Source organism: Corvus moneduloides, chromosome 7 (assembly GCF_009650955.1).
Source record: "Corvus moneduloides isolate bCorMon1 chromosome 7, bCorMon1.pri, whole genome shotgun sequence".
Taxonomy (NCBI): Eukaryota; Metazoa; Chordata; class Aves; order Passeriformes; family Corvidae; genus Corvus; species Corvus moneduloides.
Window position 1 is genome coordinate 20,023,379 of NC_045482.1, and position 25,210 is coordinate 20,048,588.

The window sequence follows — 25,210 nt, forward strand, 5'->3', positions numbered from 1 at the left end:
CCAAGGCAAATACAAGTTGATTTACTTCAGCCTCAAGGAGAGCTGTGAAAGACAGTGAAAGTATCTTCTAAAATGCATTTGTTTGCTTTCTTGTTGGCTAATAATGCTCATATAGTGAACCACTGCAGTTCAGCGGATGCATGAGAAGTCATTATGATGCTGTAGTTTGGCTTGCCTGTCTAAGCTGTAAACTGTAATAAAAAAGTGATGTCATATTTTGTTAACTTCTTTTTCCACTTCTTCAGGTTTTTTTTGGTGTTTTAATAGGAGCATTAAATCTTGGCCAGGCATCTCCCTGTCTGGAAGCCTTTGCTACTGGTCGTGGAGCTGCAACAAACATTTTTGAGACAATAGATAAAGTAAGTAATGCATTTCTAAGCCATGTTACTTTGTAGTGTAAAAATAATTAAATAAGCCCCAAGTGGTACTGGTTTTATCTACCTTGTAAATAAGGAAAAATGAGTCCAATTAAAGAAAAATTGACTATGCAATAGAGAAGTCTATTGCATAGACTCAAAGACTCAAAGTCTATTGCAACGCTCAAACAACATGTTGAACAGATTTCTTAAGTGGCCTGGTTCTGAGCTATGAAGCTTTACCTCAGCTACTGCTGTTCCTTGTTCCCACTTCTCCTTACATGCAATTACTTATCAGTGCTGGCCCATGGAAGGTGTACTGGCACGCAGTAATAGCCACCCTGCAACCAAGCTTGCAGCCGCCATCCCATAGCTCCCAGCCTCCAGATGGCATCAAAAGGTGTGGCTCCATTGGCATTACTGGTGAAGGTGGCCTCTGTCACCCAGAGCTACCCTGAGATAAAATGGGACCAAATGAGTGCAGGCACTGGTCATATAGCAGTCATAAATGTTAATCACAATATTATCTAGACAGATAGATACTTGAAATAAGGTTGTATGAGAGACCCTGAGATGCCACTGGCATTTATTGATGAGGTTTCCTTTCTATAGTTTTATAAATTTAGTGGTTGGAAAAGTACTGTTGATTTCTTAAAGTATGTGTTATCTCTGTTCATTGACAAGCTTTACTGTGCTAAAAGCTGTGTAAACACATTAAAATGCTGCTTGTCCTCTACAGAGCACATAAGGCTGTGGTAATGCTAGCAGAGTTTTTAGTAACCCTTCAAACTTCTGTAATAATGATAAAACATATACACTTCATAAGCTAAAGCTCTAAAATAAACTGAAAATAGAGATGAATTAGGGACATGTTTTTCTGAGAAAAAATTTTAAATCATAAAGAGTTGCAACAGAATCACAAAATTCAAGATAAGGCTGAGTCACATAACCTTAGGGTAGAAAAAGCAAACCAACGTCCAATTTCATCTGTCTAGAGAAAGAGTGACAAAATTAGATCCCTCTGCTTGCCACATTTGTAGATTTGTGATTAGACAGTACAAGGACAGCTCTGCCCTGGCACTAAATGCAGTCATGTTGAGGTTCCCATTTGCAGGATCAGTGAAACTTCTTCACGGATCATAGTATCTGAATTTAAGTAAGTCATATTCCTAAAGAGGAACCAATCTTGCAGCTGTTCTTAACATCTTAGAACATACTCATTTCTCACTTTACCTTTCCTTTCAATCTGTTAGGCTATATAAAGAAATCATGCACGTTTCAATTATCAAATATATTGGTTGCAATTGTTTTAATTTATTGTCTGTATTCCATGCTTCAGAAATCTGTCCTTAAAAATTTTTATTTCCTTGTCATTCCTCAAATTTCTCTTAGTTTTCTGCTTATGTCTAGCATAATACCCTCAATACCCAACACCTGTCCAAAAGTATGCAAGACCCAAAGCTCTTCATAGGAAAACTTCAGTATTTCAGCTCTGAGGACTGGGTGTGCAAGGAGGGATGTTTTAATTGCCAAGTGGCAAGGCCTGCAGATTTTCAGCAATGAATTCGTTGTTCAGTGCTGTGAGAGAATGTTTATGAGTGAGATTTTATCTCTGAGGAGCTGGCTAAATTAGCTTAGTCAAAATGCCTCAGTCAGTCAGCTACTCAGTTCCAGCAAAAACTACCTGACTGGTTGGCTGTGGTATTTGCAGTAAGCCTACTATGAGAAGAGGGTGCGTCCTTTTTGTCTGTGCTACCCACCAGGGACAGCTTCCCCATCGCTGTGGCCCTCAATTCCATGTCCCTTGCCTGCTATCCCTGGGGCAGAGCCTGCAGCTGGCTCCATGTAGCCAAGTGCTGTTCAAACAGAAGTGCCATGGCTTTGTATGGTGTTGGGAATATTTATCTACTGCAGGACTGTTGACTGTTTAACAGCAAATAAATAACCCAATAAATTTCATCCTAGAAACCCACCATTGACTGCATGTCAGAAGATGGCTACAAGCTGGATAAAGTACGAGGTGAAATTGAATTTCATAATGTAACATTCAATTATCCATCCAGACCAGATGTAAAGGTAATAATTCATCACCCATCCTGTGAACACAGTTATTGTAAATAAGCAAAATATCCTGGTTCTGACAGCAATTTCTAGATTTTCAGTAGAGGTTGTTTTCCAGAAGCCCAGACCCTTTGTTTAAAAGTAGACTCAATAATTCTTCTATTAAAGGGTTCTTCTGCTTACCATTCTGCTTATTTTACCATTCTGACATATCCATTGCCACATCAGCATATTCCTTGCTGATGAACATAAACTCCCAGTAATTTCAGGCAAATTCATCTGCATATAGCTTCTCTTACAATCAATGATGTCCTTGTATCAATGTGTACAAGATAGAACACAAAGTAATAAACTGAATGGTGCAAGGAGATTTTGTAAAACTCTTCCATTACCTTGGGGATGCACCATGTGACCCATTAAAATGCTAGGAAAGAGACAGGAGTGTAGGCTGTATATCCCACTATTTCTCTACTTGTGTGTTTGAATTGACAAATTCTCCTTGGAAAAGCATATTATTGGACAAACAAATTAGTTCTATTACTTGTAAAGATGGAAACACGTTGTATCAGATTTTTCTACAGAATTTCACTGTTACATTCTTAATATTTATGCTTTAACATACATTTACAATACATGCAGAGTGTTCTTTAAAGCGAATACAATTTAATAAGTTCTCTAGTGTTATTAACTTGACTAATTCTTAATGATGAACAACAGGAACAATGAAAGGTCAGTATCTGCCTGCCTGTTGTGGAAATGAGTGCTCTGCATCTACAAAGTCTTCAAACAGTGTAAAAATATGTGGCTTGCTTTATCTTCTTTCTTCATAATACTTTTCCGAATTTTGTAGAATTGCTTTGAATCTTTAAGATACAGAATATACTCACTTGGTTGTATGACTGTGGGGGAATTAAAATAGATAGATTCTGTTTCTTTTTTTTCCCTATCCAGATCTTGGATAACCTTAATGTGGTGATTAAAGCAGGAGAGACAACAGCTTTTGTTGGAGCTAGTGGAGCTGGAAAAAGTACAACCATACAGCTCATCCAGCGTTTCTATGACCCCACTGATGGCATGGTGAGTGTCCCAGCCTAGAATGTGTTTCTCTGGCCCCAGAAACTTGAAAAAATGGCATGGTTTCTTCTCCAACGTAGGAAGGAAGACTACTAACTCCCTTTCCGTTTCTTTCTTCTTTTTTTTTTCCCCAATTATTTTTTAAATGAGTGAAATATCTTCCTGCACATTTCTTTTATAAGACTGTGCTTAATAGTATTAAAAAACAATTGTGTGAAAGAACAAAACAATTGTGTGAAAGAACAAACTGTTAGGAAAAAATAAAAATTCAGTGCTAAATCTGTGTAAAAACAATCCCTATAGAAATGATAATTCAAGAGTGACAAATGTTTTCTGGAAAACCCAGTATTGAACCCATAATATCACTTAGGTATATGCAATTACCATTTAGTAATGGCTTGGCTAAGAATATGAATTATATCTATTCAAAATCTCATTCCATAGGAGACATCTATTCAAAATCTCATTCCATAGGAACACATAATCACATACATGTTGACCTGTATTTGAATATATAAAATACAAAGAAACAAATTACTGTGAACATACAATAATCACTTTCATGATTACTTTTCACCTGGTTTTATTTCTGATGCCAAGCAGAAATGGGAAGTGAAATCAAAGAGCACAACTCCAAGAACCAATACTACTGCCATTGCTTTGCCACCTTCTATGTCTGAAAGCTGATTTTTATGCTGGCCATGGGCACACAGCATCACAGGCCCTTCACTTCCATTGTGTCTTTCTTTGTCTCTGAACTGGAGGGAATAATGTCCCTGACTTTTTTCCTGATTTTGTGTCCATGTTCTAATTGTAGATTACCCTGGATGGCCATGACATTCGTTCCCTGAATATCCAGTGGCTGCGCTCACAGATTGGCATTGTTGAACAAGAGCCAGTGCTCTTTGCCACCACGATTGCAGAGAACATTCGCTACGGGCGGGATGAGGCTACCATGGAAGACATAATCAAAGCAGCCAAACAGGCCAATGCTTACAATTTCATCATGGACTTACCACAGGTATGCTCTGCCTTGGAAAGTGTTTGGAAGAATTTGATAAGAAAAAAGATAATCCTTTTGTCCTTTTGTCCCTCCTAGCCTGCAGCAATTTGTGCTCAAGTGGAAGGGCAGAAGATTAATTCAGATAGGAAGCAACAACCTTTCCTTTGACTACAGTTATTTAGGTCTTACTACACGTATGCCACCAAGTTACAAAAACAAACAAAAAACCCCCAAAATACAACCTCAAGAAGAATTAGTTCCTCAGGAATCATTTACACAACATTCAATGTCATGGTAATAATCATAGCATGATTTAAAAATTTGTATTTTTCATGCTATGAAGATCTGTTTCTGCTCAGGCCAAAAGTAATGTAGATCTCAGCCTCTCACTAGCCAGCATATGTTACTTGAGCTGTCTGTACTAATGCACACAAGCTCACCTTCTTGTACAAGCTCTGTAAGCCAGCTGGGGGTTCCTTCTTCTCCAGTTTCTTCCCGAATGATGACAGGGCTTCAGTCATTCCTCCTTACAAAGCCCAAATTGGATACTAGCAAGCTATCTACTTTTCTAGAATGTTATTTTGCCAAGTAGCTTCTGAAAATGACAGGTTACAACAGTGAATGTTATTGACAGGATTCAAGTACCATTAACTAATGTTAGTATATTGTCTTTATCCTCCATCTATGCATTTCCAGGCTTCCAGGAAACTATTCACTGAAAGGCTGTTTAAAGGCCCCTATTTATTTCATGGAAATGGAGGAATAAAAAAGATTTAGCTCTAAGTGAATATAATTATCTTGTCTCTCAATATGCCAGGCTTTATGTGTTTATTTAATTCTCTACCTTAACCCGATGCCACCAGGGTATGGTATCCATGAATCACAGACACAGTGTTCATGAGTCACAGGTCATCAGCAGACAAGTCCAGCTCTGTGAAAAGTTTGCTTGTGAGTCATCTGATGGAGAGTGGGTGGGTGATTCCTCTGCATTTCAGCTTTTGCTGATATAGTTGTTTTGAGCTGAACCAGAACATCTCACCTTTTTAACCAGAGAGTACTTTTTGGTGTGGGGAAAAATGATCATGTACATTATGAAGAAAGTTATTTCACCTGTGGCTCTTTGAATCTGCTGCACTAACAATGTTTTTCCTTAAAGTCTACTCCAAGCACAAATCTGAAAGACACTTTACCAATACCTTCACCAGAAGCTTAACAGGCTTCTTTCTTATCTGTTTAATTTTCACTTTTTTTTCCTTTGCACAGCAATTTGACACTCATGTTGGAGAGGGTGGAAGCCAGATGAGTGGAGGTCAAAAACAGAGGATAGCCATTGCTCGAGCTTTGGTGCGAAACCCCAAAATCCTGCTCCTGGATATGGCCACATCAGCACTGGATAATGAAAGTGAAGCGATTGTCCAAGAAGCACTTCATAAGGTTTGCTATAGTATAGCAAAAATCAGACTTGAAAGGGCAGAAATTATTTGTAATGCACTCTGCAGAGGGTGCTACTGAATTGCAACAAATCTGTGAGAAGCATTTCTTAATAACTGTTTCACATGTACCAGTAGAACCTTAGTATTATGGACTGAGAATAATTTTTTCTTATGTTTGGACATCAACAGAAATCTATCACTCCCTTTGCCCAGAAACACATGCTCCTCTGTGGGTTGTGGATGGAGCTAAAGTCAGTCAGCTGAACCCATTAGAAAAACTCCTGTTAATTTGAGGAGCCTTTAGGTTGCACGGCTGGTTCCCAGCATTTCAGTGCGCTGTGCTGGGAGTGGGGCTGTTGTTGTCTCCTTCAGGCTCGCCTCGGCCGCACCGCGATCTCCATCGCTCACCGCCTGTCAGCCGTCAAAGCCGCCGACGTCATTGTCGGGTTTGAGCACGGCAGGGCTGTCGAGAGAGGAACTCACGAGGAGCTCTTGAAGAGGAAAGGGGTTTATTTCATGTTGGTGACCTTGCAAAGCAAAGGAGACACAACACCTAACAGAGAAGAAACAGAAAGTAAGCATTTTGTTTTCTTTTATAAAATCATGTAAAATCCCACAGAATACAGATTTTATTTTTTTTTCTTTTAATAAGGGCTATTAGCTTCTTTTTCTCTTCTGCTTTTATGGCTGAATTTTATCATTCATAGAAATAGTACATTGGTAGCCAAAGTGGTTTTGCTGCATATGCACTGAAAGACCTTCCTAATATGTCTGCCCTGAAATATTAGTTCTGACCTGCAATATCCATCATTTTATAGCTCCACTGAGTGCCAAAAGTCCAGCTCTGCTGCATTTGGAATTCAGGCACATTACAGAGTATGCTGAAACCACCCTATTTATTTTTCTAGAGGCAGATTTGAATCAAAGCTTCTGGAAATTAAGGTCTAATAGAATGATCTGTTGTATTTTTGTGCGGCATACATTGGATATGATTATCTTGAAATAAGAGAGCAATTGCAGAGCTAAAATAGGTAAAAAGTCTTTAGCAGTCACATCTAAGGTGAGATTGTCCTTGGGCTAATATTCAGTTAACTTCATCATGTCAAATACAAATATAAAACTTGTGAAACATGTAGGTTGAATAGCAAGGTTGTATTACACCCCTTGCCTTCTACAAAGTATTCCATTTATGACTTGGAGACTATGCACTTTTTTGCAGAGCCACAGTGTACTTAGGTTGTATTCAATTTTAGCACTAACTGAAGAGCTCTATATACTGTATTTTGCATCAGCAGAGAATAATGTGGTTGAGCCAAATCTCGAGAATGTCCAGTCATTCAGAAGGGGAAGCTATCAGGCCAGTTTGCGGTGAGTCTTAAAAATGGTTGTAAATCTCAATGTTTTCAGACTACTCTCAATGTTTCTACTTCATCTCCCAATTCCAAAATCCCAATAGTGCTAATAAATCATTTTTCTGTGTGCTGTGTAAAAGAGGGTTGAAGGGCTGCAAGCATTTTACTGAGATAGAGTTCACTTGGAAAGAAATAGCTTAAGTAATAATGTTACTGATTGAAGTCCATGGATAAATAGCAAGGCTCTTAATTTTGCTCCTTTCTATCCATAGTACCTTTTCTCCAATTTTGATCTCCTCTGGTAATCTTCTGGTTTTGATATTACTAACATATAGCCATATTTGTAATATCTAATGCACTTTCAGTCCAGTCATTTGAAAAATTACTTGCTGTGCAATTACTTGAGAAATCAATGCAATCTACAATGACATTTTTATTATGTCTTCTACTTGATGAAATTGAAAGCATTTTATAGCCAGACTGTCTTGTAGCTAGACACTTACGATTTCTTTCAGGCAAGCCCATGTCAGTCATGTGCAAATGAATACATCTCCTACATCACAGAGTTATGTTTTGCCAGAGAGAGACATGGTTTGTTTCAGCATCCTGTTTTGCTGGACTGGATTACTGGTAGTGGTAACAGTGATTTGACTTGATGTCTTAATAACTTCTGCAAATGTAGTAGGACACACCACAGTTTTACTTAACAAATACACAGTACATGGTACATCTAAGACAATGTCTGAGTGGTGTGAGTGGAGTATGATTTTGAAAATTATTTGTCCCTGTTAGTGAGATATTTTCTTCCCAAGAAGTTGCGAGAACATATTAAAGAAAGAAAAAGTCTGTGGGATTCCTATGAATTGCTTCAGTGGATTTAAACTGATATGAAAACTGTACTCGCTTTGCAAGCAATTCTTGTTTTTACTAAGCTGTGAAGAACAGGCCCTTTCTGTCCTCTGTGCAGAGCTTCACTTCGGCAGCGCTCAAGATCCCAGCTCTCTAATGTGGTCCCTGACCCTCCATTGTCTATTGGAGGAGATCCTGCAGAGTCTACCTATCTTATGCCTTCCTATGGAGAAGATGATGGAAAAGCAAAAAAGGTCAGGTCCAAGAGTTTGTTATGAAATTTTCAACTGAAGAGGTTATATTATTTGTTAATGGTCACCTGCAGCTATGTGCTTGTATCTTAGGAGTTCTTGGCAGGTACATCTTCTTGGCTTGATCCTTTTCTCTACTTAAACAAAACCACAGCTTCAATTCTTATCTCTGTGTAAATCCTAGGCTGGATTTTGATGGCTGTTATGATTATTGGTCCATATAAAATTTCTAGCACAGAAATTTTGCTATTTGCTATCTACCTGTTGGTAAATTGATATATGTTGTAGATTTAGTTGAAAAACATATTCATAAAAGCTGAATTAAGTGACAAAAGGCAAACTGCTCAGCCTGTGAAATGTAATTAATCAGTGATACAAATGGCACTGCTTCTTGTTCAGTAAAGGATAAATTCACTTTCATCTAAAAATCATCTGGAGACTTGAGCACAAAGACACCCTCACTGCAACCTAGCCCAGAATCCTTTCACTGTCAGTGTCCTCATGCCATCAACTGGCATAGAAAATAAAGGCCAACATGCCTTAAAGTTACAGAGAATACATAGGAATATGCACGGTGGGTTTCCAAAGTGCTGCACCAGTTTGCATGGCTGCAGTTGTTCAGTGCAGAGAGCAGCAGTTAGAAGTTACTCCTCATGCTATTGCTAAACCTATTCTGTGGATAAATAGAGGGCTTGAGTGCTGTCACTCTGGCACCAGCTCAGGGGAAAGAGAAAATACAAGATGTTTCCACCCACTCCTCCCTGCATATTTCCAAAAGATAGGTCTTCACAGTGTCTTTTCTGTCTGGGCATTTCTAGTCATACTAATTGAGGGAAATAAGCAGGGCTGAGCATGCTGTTACAAAAATTCTGCACAAATCAAACTGCAGGATAAGTTATAATTTGATGATGAATATTCTGCCCTTACTGGGCATATAGTCTGAGGATATTTCAGAGAAGGGAGGCATAATTACTATGTAGAAAGCCTGGATCCAACTATCACTCTGAGATCTCTCTTGTTTTAATTATATCACATACCTGTTAATTTGATGCAGTCTGATCAGTGTGGTCACTCACAATACTTAAAAATAATATTTAAAATATTGAGTGAGTGACACAAAAAGCTGCTTGTGAGGAGGGAGTTTAAGTTTTGGCACTGGGTATTGCATCACATCTTGTCTGGAGACAGCTGAAAGGGAATAGGCTGAGTTTCAGTGGCAGAAAAACTGGTTGTAAATAACCTCTGCAGCTGGAATAATGAGAGCTGCAAAAGGTATGAATCTCTCCCTTTTTCCCCAGGGATGGTAAAAGTTGTTTATTTAACCCTCTTGTTAAATAAACTTTTCTCATTAGGGCCACAAAAGAGCTCCAGACAGAAGCCATCTCTGCCCCTCCTGTCCAAAGCTAGAGCAACTGTTTGGGCACAAAATTTTAACCAACTATTTTATCTCGCTGTCAAAGGGAGAGCATCACTGGGGGAATGCATTCCCTTCATAAATCTAACCATTTTTTTAGGAATCTTTTGTGGAGGAAGATGCCAAGCCCGTCTCATTTACCAGAATTTTGAAATACAATGCTTCTGAATGGCCATACCTGGTGCTTGGATCTCTGGCAGCAGCTGTGAATGGAGCCGTCAATCCACTCTATGCTTTGCTATTCAGTCAGATTCTTGGGGTATGTTATGATAACATTTTAAAGTGTATTAGCTCTGTTTTAGCTCTGAAACAGAGGAGACTGAATGTATGATGCACAGCTTGACATGTTTTGGCAAATCTTTAGATCTCATCAAGTAAATGGGGTTAACCTTCTTGCCTATAAACAATTATTCAGTAGAGATATTTATATCACTGTCATCACACTTATCATTAGAGCTCTTTGAAGGGGTAGGCTTATCAGCATTTGTCATGTGTTCTTCATTATCTCTTTTGTTCATTTTCCAGGAACTGTTGGGAATTGGTTTCTGTACTTGCATACAGTTTATTTTAGACGAGACAAAATGTACCTTACATGCAGATACAGTGGAGAGAGACACATGCAAAGTCCTTCTCTGCAAAATTTTATTGTACAGACTTGGGCAAGCCTTTGAGAAAGCTTTGGATCAAATCTAAAAATTACTTCACTTTTTTGTTTATGTATTTCCGGCACCTCTTTGCTGCCTGCTCCCTGCGGAATGCCCAGGGAGAGAGAGAGAATTGTAACTGGGTTCACAGCCACCAGCAAAGAGTAGGCTTGCATCAACAGATTTGGAAGCAAGATGTAGAGATATGCTTTAAACCTTAACATTCACTAAAGGATGCAGTATTATCAAAATCCACAGCCTCTCTTGAAACTTGTTGAGTTCAGCCATGAGTGTTTATTTCTTCAAAAACTTGCTGTGATAGAAAGAGGATGCTTCCCCTTTTGTATAAAAGCTTTCTGGGGACATAATTGCCAAGTTGGTGGGAAACTGGAGGGCTGCCTGAAGATACTCAGTGCTGCTCTAACTAGTGCCTAGGAAAGTGTCCTAAATTTTCAAGAATTAGGCTAGAGAAAACCCATCTGTTCATGCTGTATCTCATTAAGTAAAGTAATGACACATTCATTGGAAATAAAATGGGAAGGCCACTGGTTTTTTGTGGTTTTGGTACCCATCTGAGGTAGGATAAAACTTGTGCTTTGCACTCACTTGCTTAGGTCAGGGTAGGTACACGTGTGCCAAAATATATGTCCTAAAGAGTAGACAGATATTGGAGGTTGAAAACCTTACAGGCAGGAAAAAGTGAATGAATGAATGAATGAATGAATGAATGAATGAATGAATGAATGCCCCAGCATTTGAGCTACTGGTAGAAAAGGATTCTAAGAGCAGTGCCAGCAATCTAACAAAAGAAAGGTTGACCTTTTGCTGTTTGTTTTTTTGGGGGAACTGCTTTGGCTTAGACATTTCTCTCAGGAAAGCTGCTCAGGTCTTTGAATCACATTTACTTGCAGTTTGACATTTGCTAAGTAAGATCCTGCAAGCAGAAGAATAAAGGATGTTCCAGGCCCTGTTGATGCACTTAGCACTTCTGCCCAATGTGCTTGGCCTTTAGGCATAGGTTTGCCACCTCCAAACAATTCTTGAGTGTCTAGGCTCATATTAAGGACTGTGGCTTTCACTAGACAGCAGGTGAGACACTGCTATACACACTCCACAGTGAATCTAACATTTGATTCCTTTAGAGAAGGGTCTTCTAGACCCTGGGAGTCTGGGGCTGATGTCATCCTGCAAGATGCTAAATACCTTCATCAACAAGGATGGATTCCTACTGTTGAAGGCCTCAGTCTATCAAAGGAAAGAGGCTGCAAGGAAAAGCAAGCCATAATGAACATGAGGAAAGTCCAATATGCGTTTTTCATTAATTTAAAATATTTCTACCTGGTGCCAAGGCAGTCAGGCAGATGGAACATACATCTGCTTTCAGATCTGTCCAAATATCTGCAGTGTTGTTGTGTCAGACATGTGGGCTTGTACTCTGGGACAAATATGCTGGGGAGTGAGGGAAAAATCCCCACACCTATGAGGGGAAAGGATAAATTTAGCTAAGTCTGCCCTGAAGGTTTTCAGAAATCAGTCCCAAAAAGTCAGTGAAGAACTGGATAATACTGTGTATATACCTTTTGAACAAAGTTTTCAGTAGTTTCTTTTACTTATGCTTTGGTTCTCCCTGTGGAATTGTCTCAGAGTATGGATCCTTTCCAGTGAAACTCAACTGAAAGATGTGCTCTTACTGCTATTGGGCATGGAGTCCTCGGCTCCAGATAAATTATAGTCCACACTAAAACTGCTGAGACTTATATGATCTGAACATGGACATCTCAGCAATAAATCTTTCTGTTTATAAACCTGATACTATTGTCCATGCTGCATGTTGACATGATTGGTGTTATTTTTTTAATAAAGATCACAGATTAAAAACATAACTGAGCATGTTAGGATGGTTGCAGAATGGGGTAGTTCAATTTTACAGGACAGACTTATAAGGGGGGGAAAAATCCTCTGTTTGCAATACCAAGATCTCCTCCTGATGATTGTTATCCAAATTTCCTTCTGCAGGACTATAAATTGGTTTTGCACTCAGTTTAGGGAGAGTGTAAGAACGTACTTCCTCCCATCCTTTTCTTAAGCACATTCTTCCTTGAATTTAAAGCTTGCAAGGGGACTCCCATGCTGACCAATAACTGTCTTCATCAGAAATGCTCAAGGTGTGTTGCAGACATTGTAGTTCTGTCAGCCTTTATCTAGGTGCAATGGAGAGCCGGGGTACAGGAACTGGGAAGGCCTTTCATAACATATTTCTTGCATAGGAAAAAGCAGGGGAACCACTTTGAATGTGGGTGACGTGGATAGAATATTAACACAAAGGCTCTCAGCATTCTCCCTTTTCATGAACACCTTTCATGGTGCATGGATATGAATCCAGCCTCTTGAAATCAGAAACTGTGTTGCCTTCGACTTTCTTGAAATGAGGAATCCTACTTAATCTTGCCGACCATCCAGCCATAAAGAAGCAGTGGACAAAATTTTCTTTATAACAAGCATAAATACTTACTGGAACTCACTGTAGGGTCCTAGGGAAAGCATTTATATCTGTTTGCAATGCTCGGTCTTGTGTTTGACATTTATTTGTTTGACTAGATAGAAAAATTTCAAAGTGTGAAAAGAAGAAATATTAAGTTTGACCAGTGTATGTATGGGGCCATCCCAGTGTTTCTGGATGACTGTGCAGACACAACACTCAGGACACTTGTGAAAAAGCCATCAGTATCTCTGGAGAGGAGTGTTTTTCATCCCAGTTCACAACTACATATTTACCATGATCCATCATATACTGTGTTTATCCTACTGTTTGCTAGTTGTATTCATTAGAACTCCAGTTAATTTCAACAGAGATCTTGTTGATATTTTTTCATACAAAGAAGTACCACAGCACTGCAATTGCATGACATCAACATGAACAAATACTCGCAATGAGGAGTTGTTAGTTATTCCCCTGATTATGTTTTAGGCCAGTTCTGTTTCTGGCATGTCCACTACTATGAACTGCACTTTCCCATTCATGTCTAGATATTGCACACCATGATGACACAGAAAATACCATCACAATACCACAGCAATTCTAAAATCTGGAATCCTCATAGGACACAGTTTATGAGTGCACCTTGTATCTCGTTCTGTCAAAGTATTTAAGTAGAATATTTCCCACAGAAAAAAACCCCAACAAATTCAAAACAATGCAAACAAAAACCCAACAAACAAAACCGAAACAGTGGTATCTCTCCTAGACACATAACTTACAAAGATAGATTAAATCTGCTCAACAGCCTGTTCAGTTTGCGATCAAACACGAGTTACTGAATGTACAGTGGATTTCATGAAGGGGATAGGAGCAGCCACAGATCATTGTATATTTTGTTCTTACTATGACAGATTAAAACATACCTGGTGATTTTTTTTCTTTAAAACAAAGATTCATCTAAGACAGTAATATACTTGCTAAAGATAAGACAGCGTGGTGTTGGAACAGCTCTTAGCTTGAAACACTAAGGGCTGTTATGCTATTATCAGTTTGGAATCTGCAGGATTTATTTTGTTGCCAAGGCACTGGCGTACAAAGTTAAAATACTTGAAGTGAAATTCCCACTAGAGAACAGCTATTTCTTTTTCTCAGATTCATTCTCTAATTCCTCTCTGTTACTTTGAGGTATGGCTCATTTCAAACAAAAAATAGCATGGGTTGACCTTTTAAGACTAGTAATTAAGTTTATTTTCACGTAATTTTTATATTTTGTAGCTGTAATGAAAATTCCTTCTCTTTCTACTGTTAAATAGTCACCTAGAAGAATTTAGGCTGGTTTTGATAAAGGCAGACGTTGAATGCGTCAGTTATGTTTAATTACACCTTGCTGATAAGATCGAGAGATTGGACAATTTATAGTAATTTTACCTGTGAAATCCAGTGAGAATTAATTTAAGATTAGTGGAGAAGTACAAATGTGAGCTTTGACCTCTATCTGGAAGCAGCAGAAATAGTTCAGATAAAGAACTTCAGATAGGTAAACTCTGATTGAAAGGAATTGCTAAAGGACGAATTTGGACCATTTCTTCAGCAGCAGCCAGTAACATTGGCGAGTGTTGAAAAGACCAGATATTAAAAAATGAAAATGCCATGGTACTGAGTGGGGTGGAGGGGCTCCCCTTTAAGCACTAATGCTTTTTCTCAGGTGCCCAGCAGTAAGTTAATGGCTTGTATCCACACTCCTTCAGGAAAACAGTAGGTTCCTCTTGGAGCCTACCTATGGCAATCACAGCATCTCTAAGTGTTGTGCAGGGAGTCACACTGGGGTATAATTATTTAGAGACTTTATTTTGTACAGCCTAATAAAATTGCAATTGGCGCAGAGCAGAGAGGAGATAGGATGCTGCCGCATTGCTGCTTTGTTGCTATGTTGTTTATTACATTACTGTTCTCTGGTTATCATTGTTTACAGTGGGGGATGTGTGATTAATTATAACCAGGGATGGGCCACAAATAGGAATAGTGTGTGCAGACACTGAGTATACTGAACTTTTTGTTTATAAGGAGTAAAACCCATTACATTTTAATCCAGGCTCACCTTAGGAAAAATAAGGAATCAGACCTTTGCAGGGGGTGAGAGTGGGAGAGCTCTGTGTTCTGGCTTTGGTTCTAGGGTGGGTTTCTGCACTTGGCAATTGGGAGTCAGAAGAAACTTCACACACAGCAAAACTGACATTCTATTTATTCCTTTTCAAAGACCTTCTCCATCTTGAAGAAGAAAACAAAAAAACCAGATCCAATGGCGTCTGTGTGCTCTTGCTTAGTCGGAGTTCTTTCATTTTTCACACAGTTTCCTACAGGTAATAGCAGTCCAATTAGCAATACTGTATTTTTGGTTTTGCACCCTTTCTTGGAGGGTACTCTCTCTCTGTACAATCTTATTTATTCTCATGCCCCCAGGGATACACCTTTGCCAAGTCTGGTGAGCTGCTTACAAGGCGGTTAAGGAAAATTGGTTTTCCAGGCTATGCTGGGGCAAGACCATTGGTTGTTTGATGACCGGAAGAAAACAGCCCCGGTGCTTTGACTACAAGACTGCAACAGATGCCTCACAGGTCCAAGGGGTAAAGACCTGGCACCTCATGAATCATTTTACTATAAGCACTGATTGAAGGTCTATTTTTGGCATGTTGTAACAGAGATTAGCTACCGTGCAATCAGCTAGGTCAGTGTAGTTCTGTTCTTGTAAGCCAAATTAAGCTACTTCTATCATCACAGACTGCTACCATGGAACAAATAATAGTATGTGGTATATCCTAAAAGTACAAATAGGGTCAAACAAAACACAATAATCAATAAAATACCAACCAACAATGGAATGGGAAGGAACACCCAGTGCAGAAGTTTGATCTTTTTTTTCTGGAGATGAATAAGCTTATTTGCCACAATGCTCAAGTGTTTATTTCAAAAACATGTTTAAATAGTATGTTACTGACAGTCATTAATAACTATGTTTTCCAGTTTTCAGCATGGTATTGTGCATGTTGTGGCAATTTTGATCTAAACTGACAACCCACTTGAAAAACCAATCTGCAGTACTGGCTGGTGCTCCAGCTGGGAATCCTGCAGCCAGTTTCAGTATCTGGGAAAGTGAGACACTAACTACATGTGTTGTGTTCCTTAGTGGCTGAGGGTTAAATCATGCTGAGCTATATCTGTTACCTATCTGAACTGATCCTTTGGTAGAAGTGAGTCAGATGCCATTTTGCTGGGCTCCAATGCAAGCAATTTTCTAGAAACTAGGAAGGAGATGTACAGATTTCTTTTGTTGCAAAATTTGTCATGTTTCAGCTTCACTGAAGATTGTAAGTTAGTTTAAAAAAACTATTGACAGGGATTTTAGGGAAGAGCTTTCCAAAACCCCTCTCAGCAGAAATTTCTACAGAATCAGAGAAACCAGCTGCAAACCTCACAGGCACTTACAGAGCATCTTTTAATTGAAATACATAAACTTGTAAACCTCTGACTGAACCATTTAATAGCCTTCTAAGGGACACCTTTGTTCAAAGCACAGGCAGAGCAGTGGGGCACAGCCATCCAACCCACAGCTTGCAGAAGATGAGGGAGACCAGAGCTGCCTGAGCAGGCAGTGCCCTGCACCTTTCACTGCCTGACACAGACCTTGCTGCAGATCAGAGGAGGAGTAGATGATGAGCATTTTGTGCTGCCAAGTTCATACCCTGCAAATAAGTTTGACTAAAAATCATCAAGGATATCGAATGTACTATTTTATTCTAATACATAGCAATATAAGTCCTATTTAGGGTGCTGTTTACTGCTATGGAAGAAAATGACTTTTGAGTAAATAAGTCTATTAAAAAGCATTGTTGAAGTACATAAGAAGCAGACAAATGCATTTAATACGGATGATGTCAAAGCTGTATTTAAGTTTTTTCCTTAATAAAGGGATAGGCAGAAATACAACTTTGTTTCATCCCTTTCCAGTGATGTTGCCTTACTGATTTTAGCACAGCTGAGGCTTTGTTGTTAATAGCTAAGTTACAAAAGGGTCCAGTTGATTATATGTATCTAGATGGATAAATGTAGAGGCTAAACAATGTATTCAGATGAATTTTCTCCAGAGACCCAAGGCAATTGATTTCAATAGATCATCTTTCTCACAATCACTAGAAACAATCTGAATTATCAATGGAAGATTTGGTTGATCAAAGGAATGTTGGACATTTGCAGTCCTCCTGTTGATACAATTACTTGGAAACAGTATATCCAAACTGGCTAAATTCCAGTGCAGTTAGTAGCTGTTAGTGCCTTATGTTGCTTTAATATTACAGTCTTCTAAAGTTTATAGGAAGATTTGTTCAATTTGTTTTTGAAGGTATAAGTCAGTCATGTCTGTTTCTTTCTTCAAAGGCAACTGGATCACAGATAGGAATGATTGTCAATTCCTTTACTAACATTGGGGTGGCCATGATCATTGCCTTCTACTTCAGCTGGAAACTGAGTTTGGTAATAATGTGTTTCCTGCCATTTTTGGCTTTATCTGGAGCTGTGCAGGCTAAAATGCTGACAGGATTTGCCTCACAGGACAAGAAAGCGTTGGAAGCTACTGGCCGGGTAATGCTGTTTAAAGACTAATTTATATTTTGCCAGTCACGGGTAGATGAAAAATCAGTCATTGGGGGACCATGAGTAATTCAAATGTCATGAAACTGGAAATGCTTTGTGACTCAGTTGCAATATTTCAGCTTGTCAAACCATTGAAAACACCATTGGGAACTCCCTAACTGCAGAAGCATTCGCTGCATGGAACGTGAGTGACCTTTCGAAAGTTATTGCACTGAAGTGGTAGACACTGATCTCTCAGCAGGCCAGTTCACCTTTGCTGGGTTTTATTTAAACACCCTTTTGTTGATGCCCCGGGATTATGCTGTCCTCGGAAAGCAGTGATACTTTTTCACCTAGAAATGCTCACACCTGAGCGTCTGGCACTGAACCACAAATCAGTATGTGGATTTTAGAGAGGACAGTTGTTCCTTTGGTGAGTCATACCAGCTTAAGAATTAAGCTCTTGGCCCTTCACATCTTAATAATTAGGACTTGACCAGTTGCCTGCACCCAGAATGGTTAATTATTTACAAAAGTCATTAATCAAAATACTTCTTGACAAGGAGAGAAACTTCACTAATGAGTCAAGGCATCAGCTCTTACTCAATAAAACAACCCAGAGCCTGTGATGAAGAAGACACTGCTTCAGCAGTTTTGGTGATGACTGTTTGTGTCTGGTGTCATTTTCTAATTTATTTGCCAGCACTGCATCCAAATGCTAAAAACACTGAGTTCTTCCAAAGTGATGCTCATCAGCCATGCTAAACATGGAAAAGCCCAGTCTGCACAATCCAATTCACAGTACCTACTTACCTGCTCCTTCACATTGAATGATAATGCAAGACACTGACTCTTAATTTTAGCCAGGAAAAAAACCCCCTGAAATTGGATTTCTGATTGTCTATATTGTCTACATTCTGATCTTTTCCTACGTGCTGAAAACATTCATAAGCTATATACCACACTTGCTTCCCAAAGGAATGTGTCACATTATGAATCTACTATCAAAGTCCAAGCAAACTACAGCATTTTAAAACAATTTCTTAATAAAATTACTTGAGGTTAAAAAGATGAAATTAGGACCAAACAAGCTGTCAATTTACTTCTGTAGATGAAATTGTGGTACTATTTTCTTTGGGACATAAACCGAAATTCTGACTGGCAATAAATTACACTATGAAGCCTACAATTAATTAAAGTTCCACACAAGTTTCTGTGGGGATTATCTCATCATTTCCTGTGTTGCATTGTTCTATGTGCATAGACAAGCATTTGCTTACTCTTTGCCTATGTACAAAGGTAAAAATCTTGGAAATGTGTCACTGATGATTTATATGTTCCATCTCATCAGCCTTTTGGACATCAGAGAGGGAGGGAGGGTAAGCAGGTGAGGAAACTTAATTCAAGTGGGTTTAATTTATGAAGCAAGTTGGGGAGAGCATCCCTTTTAACTCTTTCTCTGACTATTGCTAAAAGTAACACAAAGCAATTAAAACAAACATATTTAATTAATAAATCCATGCAATCAAAGAAGTTCCTAAAACCATCTTTCCTTTTGTGGACATCACATTTATTCATATTATGTGGAATAAATCACAAGCAAGAGCATGTGCCTGATTGCCTAAGCGTGCTTGCAGTAACAGCTCCAGTGGAGCAGGCAGAGCATTGCTCTTGAGGATCTCAATAGGTAATTGCTTGTAGGAAAGGTTCTCTTTAGGCTGGCTGATGTTTGGGCCAGTCTGTATCATGTCTGAATGAATTTATATATCGCATCAGTGTCCTGAGTTCATGAAAGAATCATGCATTTGTGAGAGCACACTCTACTTTTCCAAGTAAAAATTAGGAGCTTTTACCCATTTTTATTTTTTTCTCTTCCAGATTGCCAGTGAAGCTCTCTCTAACATCAGAACGGTAGCTGGGATAGGAAAAGAGAAAATGTTTATTGACAATTTTGAGAAGCACCTGGATATGCCCTACAAAGCTGCAATCAAAAAAGCACATGTGTATGGACTCTGCTTTGGCTTTGCCCAGAGCATTGTGTTCATTGCCAACGCCGTCTCTTACCGATACGGGGGCTTTCTTGTTGACACTGAAGGACTCCATTACAGCTTTGTGTTCAGGTGAGAGCCTGCCCAGCCACAAACAGGTTTCTAGAAGTTCTAGACTCGGTGTGGTGTTCAGTTTCCTGATGGCTTCCCAAGAATGACTGTGTCCCCCTTCCCCTCAGGGTGATTTCTGCTATTGTCACCAGTGGAACTGCTTTGGGAAAAGCTTCTTCCTATACCCCAAACTATGCCAAAGCCAAAACATCTGCTGCACGCTTTTTTCAACTGGTTGATCGTCTTCCTACAATCAGTGTTTACAGTGAAAAAGGGGAAAAATGGGTAAGAGTGGAGATGAGTAATTTGTGATGTCAGGCAGCTCACTACAGGCATGGAAGTTGCACTAATGATTTAGGAGTCAATGAGGATCAGTGCTTTACAAGAAGGTTATGCTGATTGTAAAATGTTTATTTGTCTTTGCTCTTTTGGAAGCAAACTTTGTACTAGACAGCAAGAGTGGTACAAAGTCAGCCAGTAGGAATTTGTTAGTGTAAAACTCCTGTAAATTGGAATGGAACTGATTTGGATGACTCACAGAATCACAAGTTCTTATTTCCTGCTTTACAGTTCATGACAAACCTGACTATTGCTGGTTTATAATGGAGGTTTTTCCATTCACATCAAATGGATGGGGGGTGTTCATGAAGAGACAAAGAATTGTTGAGTCAGACAAAATGAAAATGCTCAGTTTCTGGTGAATTGAAAAGTCACACCCAGAAAATTGAAATTCTTTATTTTATACACAGTGTCTATATTAAAATTAAAAACTTATCCATTTGCAAGACAATACCATTTCCAATTGATGCCTCTGACCACTGCCATGCAGAGAAGTGTAAGCAGAGAAATAGTGTTATGACTAATAGCTTCACCTCTAGGACAGCCACTCCAGTATGGTTTTTTCCCTTTTACTGAGATAATTTCATAAGCACAAATGTCATATTTTAAGCAAAAGATGCAAGAATGAATCTGAGGAAGAGCTGTTTTGTACTTTACAATTCAGTGTTGAGCTCGAGCTCACAGGAACATCTTTCTCCTTTTTTTTTGTTTTCACCAGGATGATTTCAAGGGAAGCATTGAATTTCTTAACTGTAAATTCACATACCCTTCTCGGCCTGATATTCAGGTTCTGAAAGGACTCTCTATATCTGTTAAGCCTGGACAGACTTTGGCATTTGTTGGAAGTAGTGGCTGTGGTAAGAGCACCAGCGTCCAGCTTCTGGAGCGTTTCTATGACCCTGAGAAAGGAAGTGTGGTAAGCAGAGAAAATGTGATTTCTGTGCTCCAAGGGCCTTCTGCCTGTGTCCTACTGTGCAGCCTAGCAGTGGCGGCATGTACATGTGCAGCCTGAGGCTTCAGCTCCTTCTCAAAAGGACAGATGTGGATTATTTGGACAATTCCCAAGTATTATCTCAGACATATTCAGACAAGATCGGAATTGTGCATTATGTGCAAGATCATGCATTATGTAGGCCATAGGCATTTGCCTTGGTAGCTTCTGAATGAAACATACAAATGTGTGCTGTACATTGTGAGAGCACAAGCAAAATCAAGTCTGAATGGAGCAACAAAGAGCCTGGAATTTGTCTAGATTTAAGTTCCAGTTACTCAGTTACTGACAGCTTAAAAAGCTTTTATATGTTTTCCTAATGTAAATACTTACCCATCTAGATTTATTTCTCTTTCTCTGGAAAAAATCTGTGTGGTGATTACTATGTCAGGAAGGCAATAAAGCATGTGCCTAACCTCAAGCAATTAAATAGTTCACTAGGACTTAAAATTGAGCAATTGGTCTAGTGTATTTTGTGGTATGGATCAAAGCCATACCACAAAATACACATCATGCACAAAGGAGTCAAATATAAGCAATTCAACCAATCACTTTAAATCAGTTGTGTTTGTGCTTTAATGATATGGTTAAATAATTTCGTTTTGCTATAAACTATTTGGGTGTTGCAAGCTGGTGTTTTGTATAGATGTTTCAAGTTTTCTCCCATTTCTTCATAGTTAATAGATGGACATGACTCTAAGAACATAAATGTGCAGTTTCTTAGATCAAAAATTGGAATAGTGTCACAGGAGCCTGTGCTATTTGACTGCAGCATTGCTGATAATATCAAATATGGCAGTAACACAAAAGAGGCGACAATGGAAAAAGTCATAGAAGCGGCCCAGAAGGCTCAACTGCATGATTTCGTCATGTCTCTGCCTAATGTAAGTACCTGCGAGGCCTTGGCTGCTCAGTGTTCATTGCAGCTGGAGTTGCTCTGAAACCAGTTCAAGTTGCTACACACGCGCACCTTTTATGTCCTTTTACAGCTGTGACAGTAGAATCAAAGAAGGTGCTGTGACCATTTGTTGTGCTCCTGAGCGTTTGGGTGTGAGTTGCTACTGAATTCTTACACAGTAGGCAAATACATAAATCCTGTTCCCAGCTGTGTGAGATTTGCCTTGTGAGTAGGAAATGATACCTAGACAAAAATATTTGAAGCTGGCTGCTTATGTACACTTAAGAAGTATTTAAATGCACTGAAAAAATATAAATGTAAAAAGAACATATAAGGTATGGGTACAATTTAGGCACCCAAATAAAGCACTTTTCTAGAAAGCCCTTAAATCACTTTGAGCCTCTTCTCCCAAATCTAGGGTAGGGAGAATTCTTTCTGCCTCAGACAAATCAGCCAACACCTTGCTATCACATTTTTCTTCCAGGCCCATCATTGTGCTGTCTGGGCCTCAGAGTCATGTGCAGACAAGGCATGGCTTGAAAACCTCTCCCCAAACATGTGTACTGCTGTATTGTGTTTCTGCATTCCCAGGTTCTGCAAGGAGGCAGCGGTGGTTAGCATTCTTGCCTCTCTCCTGCTCTTCCTTTAGGCTGCGTATTTGTGTGTTTAACTTACATCTGAATAAAATACTCCTTTTTTAAAATTTTCAGAAATACGAAACTAATGTTGGGGCTCAAGGATCCCAGCTGTCTCGTGGGCAAAAGCAACGCATTGCCATAGCAAGGGCCATCATACGAGACCCTAAAATTTTATTACTGGATGAAGCGACATCTGCCTTAGACACCGAAAGTGAAAAGGTAAATATGCAGTGATAAGCAATAAGGGAAAGTTAACACAATGGCTTAAAACATACAATACCTTTTGTGTTCTATAGCTATGCCAACGTACTCCACTACATGATTGCATTATGAATTCAACACTTTCACCTGTAATGATCTTTCCAAAAAGTGCAAGAGGTACAGCTGTAAGAAAAAGTAGCCAGCTCCAAGTGCTCTTAAACTGCCCATGAGAGGCAGCACTTTTTCAGAAATGAGGATACTAATTGCCTGGATTTCAAAGCATTCCATTGACATTTAGCATGTCAGCAGAGTAAAGGCCTTCCTTAATTTCTACTGCTGTCTATGTTTAGCTGTCCCTTGTTTGTACTGCTGGTACACGGAGTTCATGACCCAGATAAGCACATCAATATCAGAACCTCTGATTTAGTCTCATTGTCCTTTTACAAGTGTTGCACAATACAGTTAATTAATCTAAAGCAATTGGGTTCCTCCAGCTCTGAGCCCTGTTCAGTTTGCACATTTTCACTCTGACATTTTGTCTGTTGCCTTTAGACTGTGCAGGCAGCGCTGGATAAAGCCAGAGAAGGGCGCACCTGCATCGTCATTGCCCACCGCTTGTCCACCATCCAGAACGCCGACATCATCGCTGTGATGTCACAAGGACTTGTCATTGAAAGGGGCACTCATGATGAACTGATGGCCATGGAAGGAGCCTACTGGAAGCTTGTTACTACTGGAGCCCCAATTAGCTGAATTACTGTGATTCTAAATTTGAATGATTTCTGTAAGCCAATACTTTGTGGTAGGTACGTGTGTGTTGGTGCTCCATTGTGCTACAGAGTGCTCTACGATACTGTGAGATCTGTGGAACCCTGAATGTATGTAGCTGTCTGCATCGAACACGCTTGTCCAACACATGCAAGGGACTAAGCACAGCCTGATGCATTCAGGAAGTAGCTTGGCCCACTGATAAGCGAAAAAAATCCTGAAAATGGGAAAGATTGTTTCTGGGGAGTTGTCACTACCTGCAGTCAGACTGTTCAGTCCTGTCATGCCTCAGCTAGCAATCAAGGAAGACTCTGCTCTGGTGTTCTGGAAACTGCCCTTTCTCTCGGTAAGCTGAATGAGTGAAAACAACTCCACAAGTGATGCTGTACGTCTGAAGGGATCAAATCTGTCCTAATGTTTGGTCTGCAGACCAGACAGCAGAGGCCCTTCCTCTGCATGCAGAAGCCCCACTCTTTCACCCCCTTGTACCACACATGTCAGCGGTGCTGTTGGGGGAGGCTGGGCTTCCCTTGTGTGCACCTGCAGCACCCACACAGCCATGCCCCTTCAACAAACTAGTCAGTACTTACAAAGAAGGCAGCTCCCCAAAAGTAAGGAAAACAACCAAAGTAAGGAACAGAAGCTGGTGAGGATCATTTCCTAGCCCACAACTCTCCAGCTAACACTCATCACTCTAATCAGCTGTCAAAAAGATTTTTGAATAGGAATAAATGCCTTGGTTAAACTAATGTAAAAATCTACAGTTAATCATCAGTTATTTAAACCACTTCTATTGAAATGGTGATGGATATGTTCTTTTTTTCAGAAGGTAAGACAATGATGAGTAAAGGTGGAAAAAATAGGCATAATTAGCTCTTTGCATTAAGTACAGTTTATAAACAAAGCAACAATGTGTTCATAAATGACAAAGGTCAGGAAGGAGCCTCTTCTGGGAGAAGCTTGTATCTGTCACAGTTTATTATAAGATCTACTGCAAATACTGGAACATGTTACCAGCTATTGTCTGCAGCATAACAGGACTCTTTCCTTTAGTGACTGGGATCTTGGAGACAAAGCAGATAGAAAGTACAGATTACAGTTTCAATATTTCAATATTGATTTTAAACAATAGAGTATTAAGTGGAAAAGTTATTATCCATGTCTTAAAATCTGCACCTGGGCTGGGTGGGTGGGCAGGTTTCCACTCACTTTATAAGAAGTCACACCACTTCTTATAAAATATTGCAACAGTATCAGTACTTAAATAGAGCTGTAAGGGTAAAAAGTTTATTATTTATCCCTTAATTCCAGGCAGCAAAAGCCAATTTCATCTTTTGTACAAAACTATTAACAGAGTTAGTGTCACATACCCTACTGAACTCACACAGCCAGCACTGAAATGGCTATTTCTCCAAGGGAGTCTGTATTTTAAACCTTAACTGAAAATTAAAAGATAAAAGCTGCATTATTGCCTTTAATCTTTTTAGCCTTTTTATGTTTCAGAGCAATAAGTAGTTTGATGCCTCAGGACTGAAACTATTGACAGAGTGACTATCAATAACCTGCAGACATACGTATATGGTATTTAATTAACGTTAGCATTTAAGGCCATAGAAAATGACTCTTTATTAAAAATTACAGTGACTATGTATACTTATTTCATAATTCTTTTTCCTAAAGAACAATAGTTTTGTGACCCAATTTAAACCAATAAATTGTTTTTTTTTACTGGCT

At 39.2% G+C, this 25,210-nt stretch overlaps 1 protein-coding gene across 1 annotated transcript in view; it reads left to right on the plus strand.

Moving 5' to 3' along the window:
* Positions 1-25,209, plus strand: part of ABCB11 (ATP binding cassette subfamily B member 11) — a 47,092-nt gene extending 21,883 nt beyond the window's left edge. Inside the window, 21 exon segments of the mRNA XM_032114777.1 lie at positions 246-359; positions 2,322-2,432; positions 3,369-3,494; positions 4,309-4,512; positions 5,758-5,928; positions 6,300-6,501; positions 7,220-7,295; positions 8,247-8,382; positions 9,894-10,052; positions 15,174-15,268; positions 15,370-15,433; positions 15,435-15,482; positions 15,485-15,509; positions 15,512-15,540; positions 17,348-17,551; positions 19,421-19,662; positions 19,770-19,926; positions 20,699-20,896; positions 21,649-21,855; positions 22,580-22,726; positions 23,261-25,209. Of these exon segments, the coding sequence (XP_031970668.1) occupies positions 246-359; positions 2,322-2,432; positions 3,369-3,494; positions 4,309-4,512; positions 5,758-5,928; positions 6,300-6,501; positions 7,220-7,295; positions 8,247-8,382; positions 9,894-10,052; positions 15,174-15,268; positions 15,370-15,433; positions 15,435-15,482; positions 15,485-15,509; positions 15,512-15,540; positions 17,348-17,551; positions 19,421-19,662; positions 19,770-19,926; positions 20,699-20,896; positions 21,649-21,855; positions 22,580-22,726; positions 23,261-23,461 (2,916 nt within the window). The 3' untranslated portion in view covers positions 23,462-25,209.
* Position 25,210: the final 1 nt, after the last annotated feature.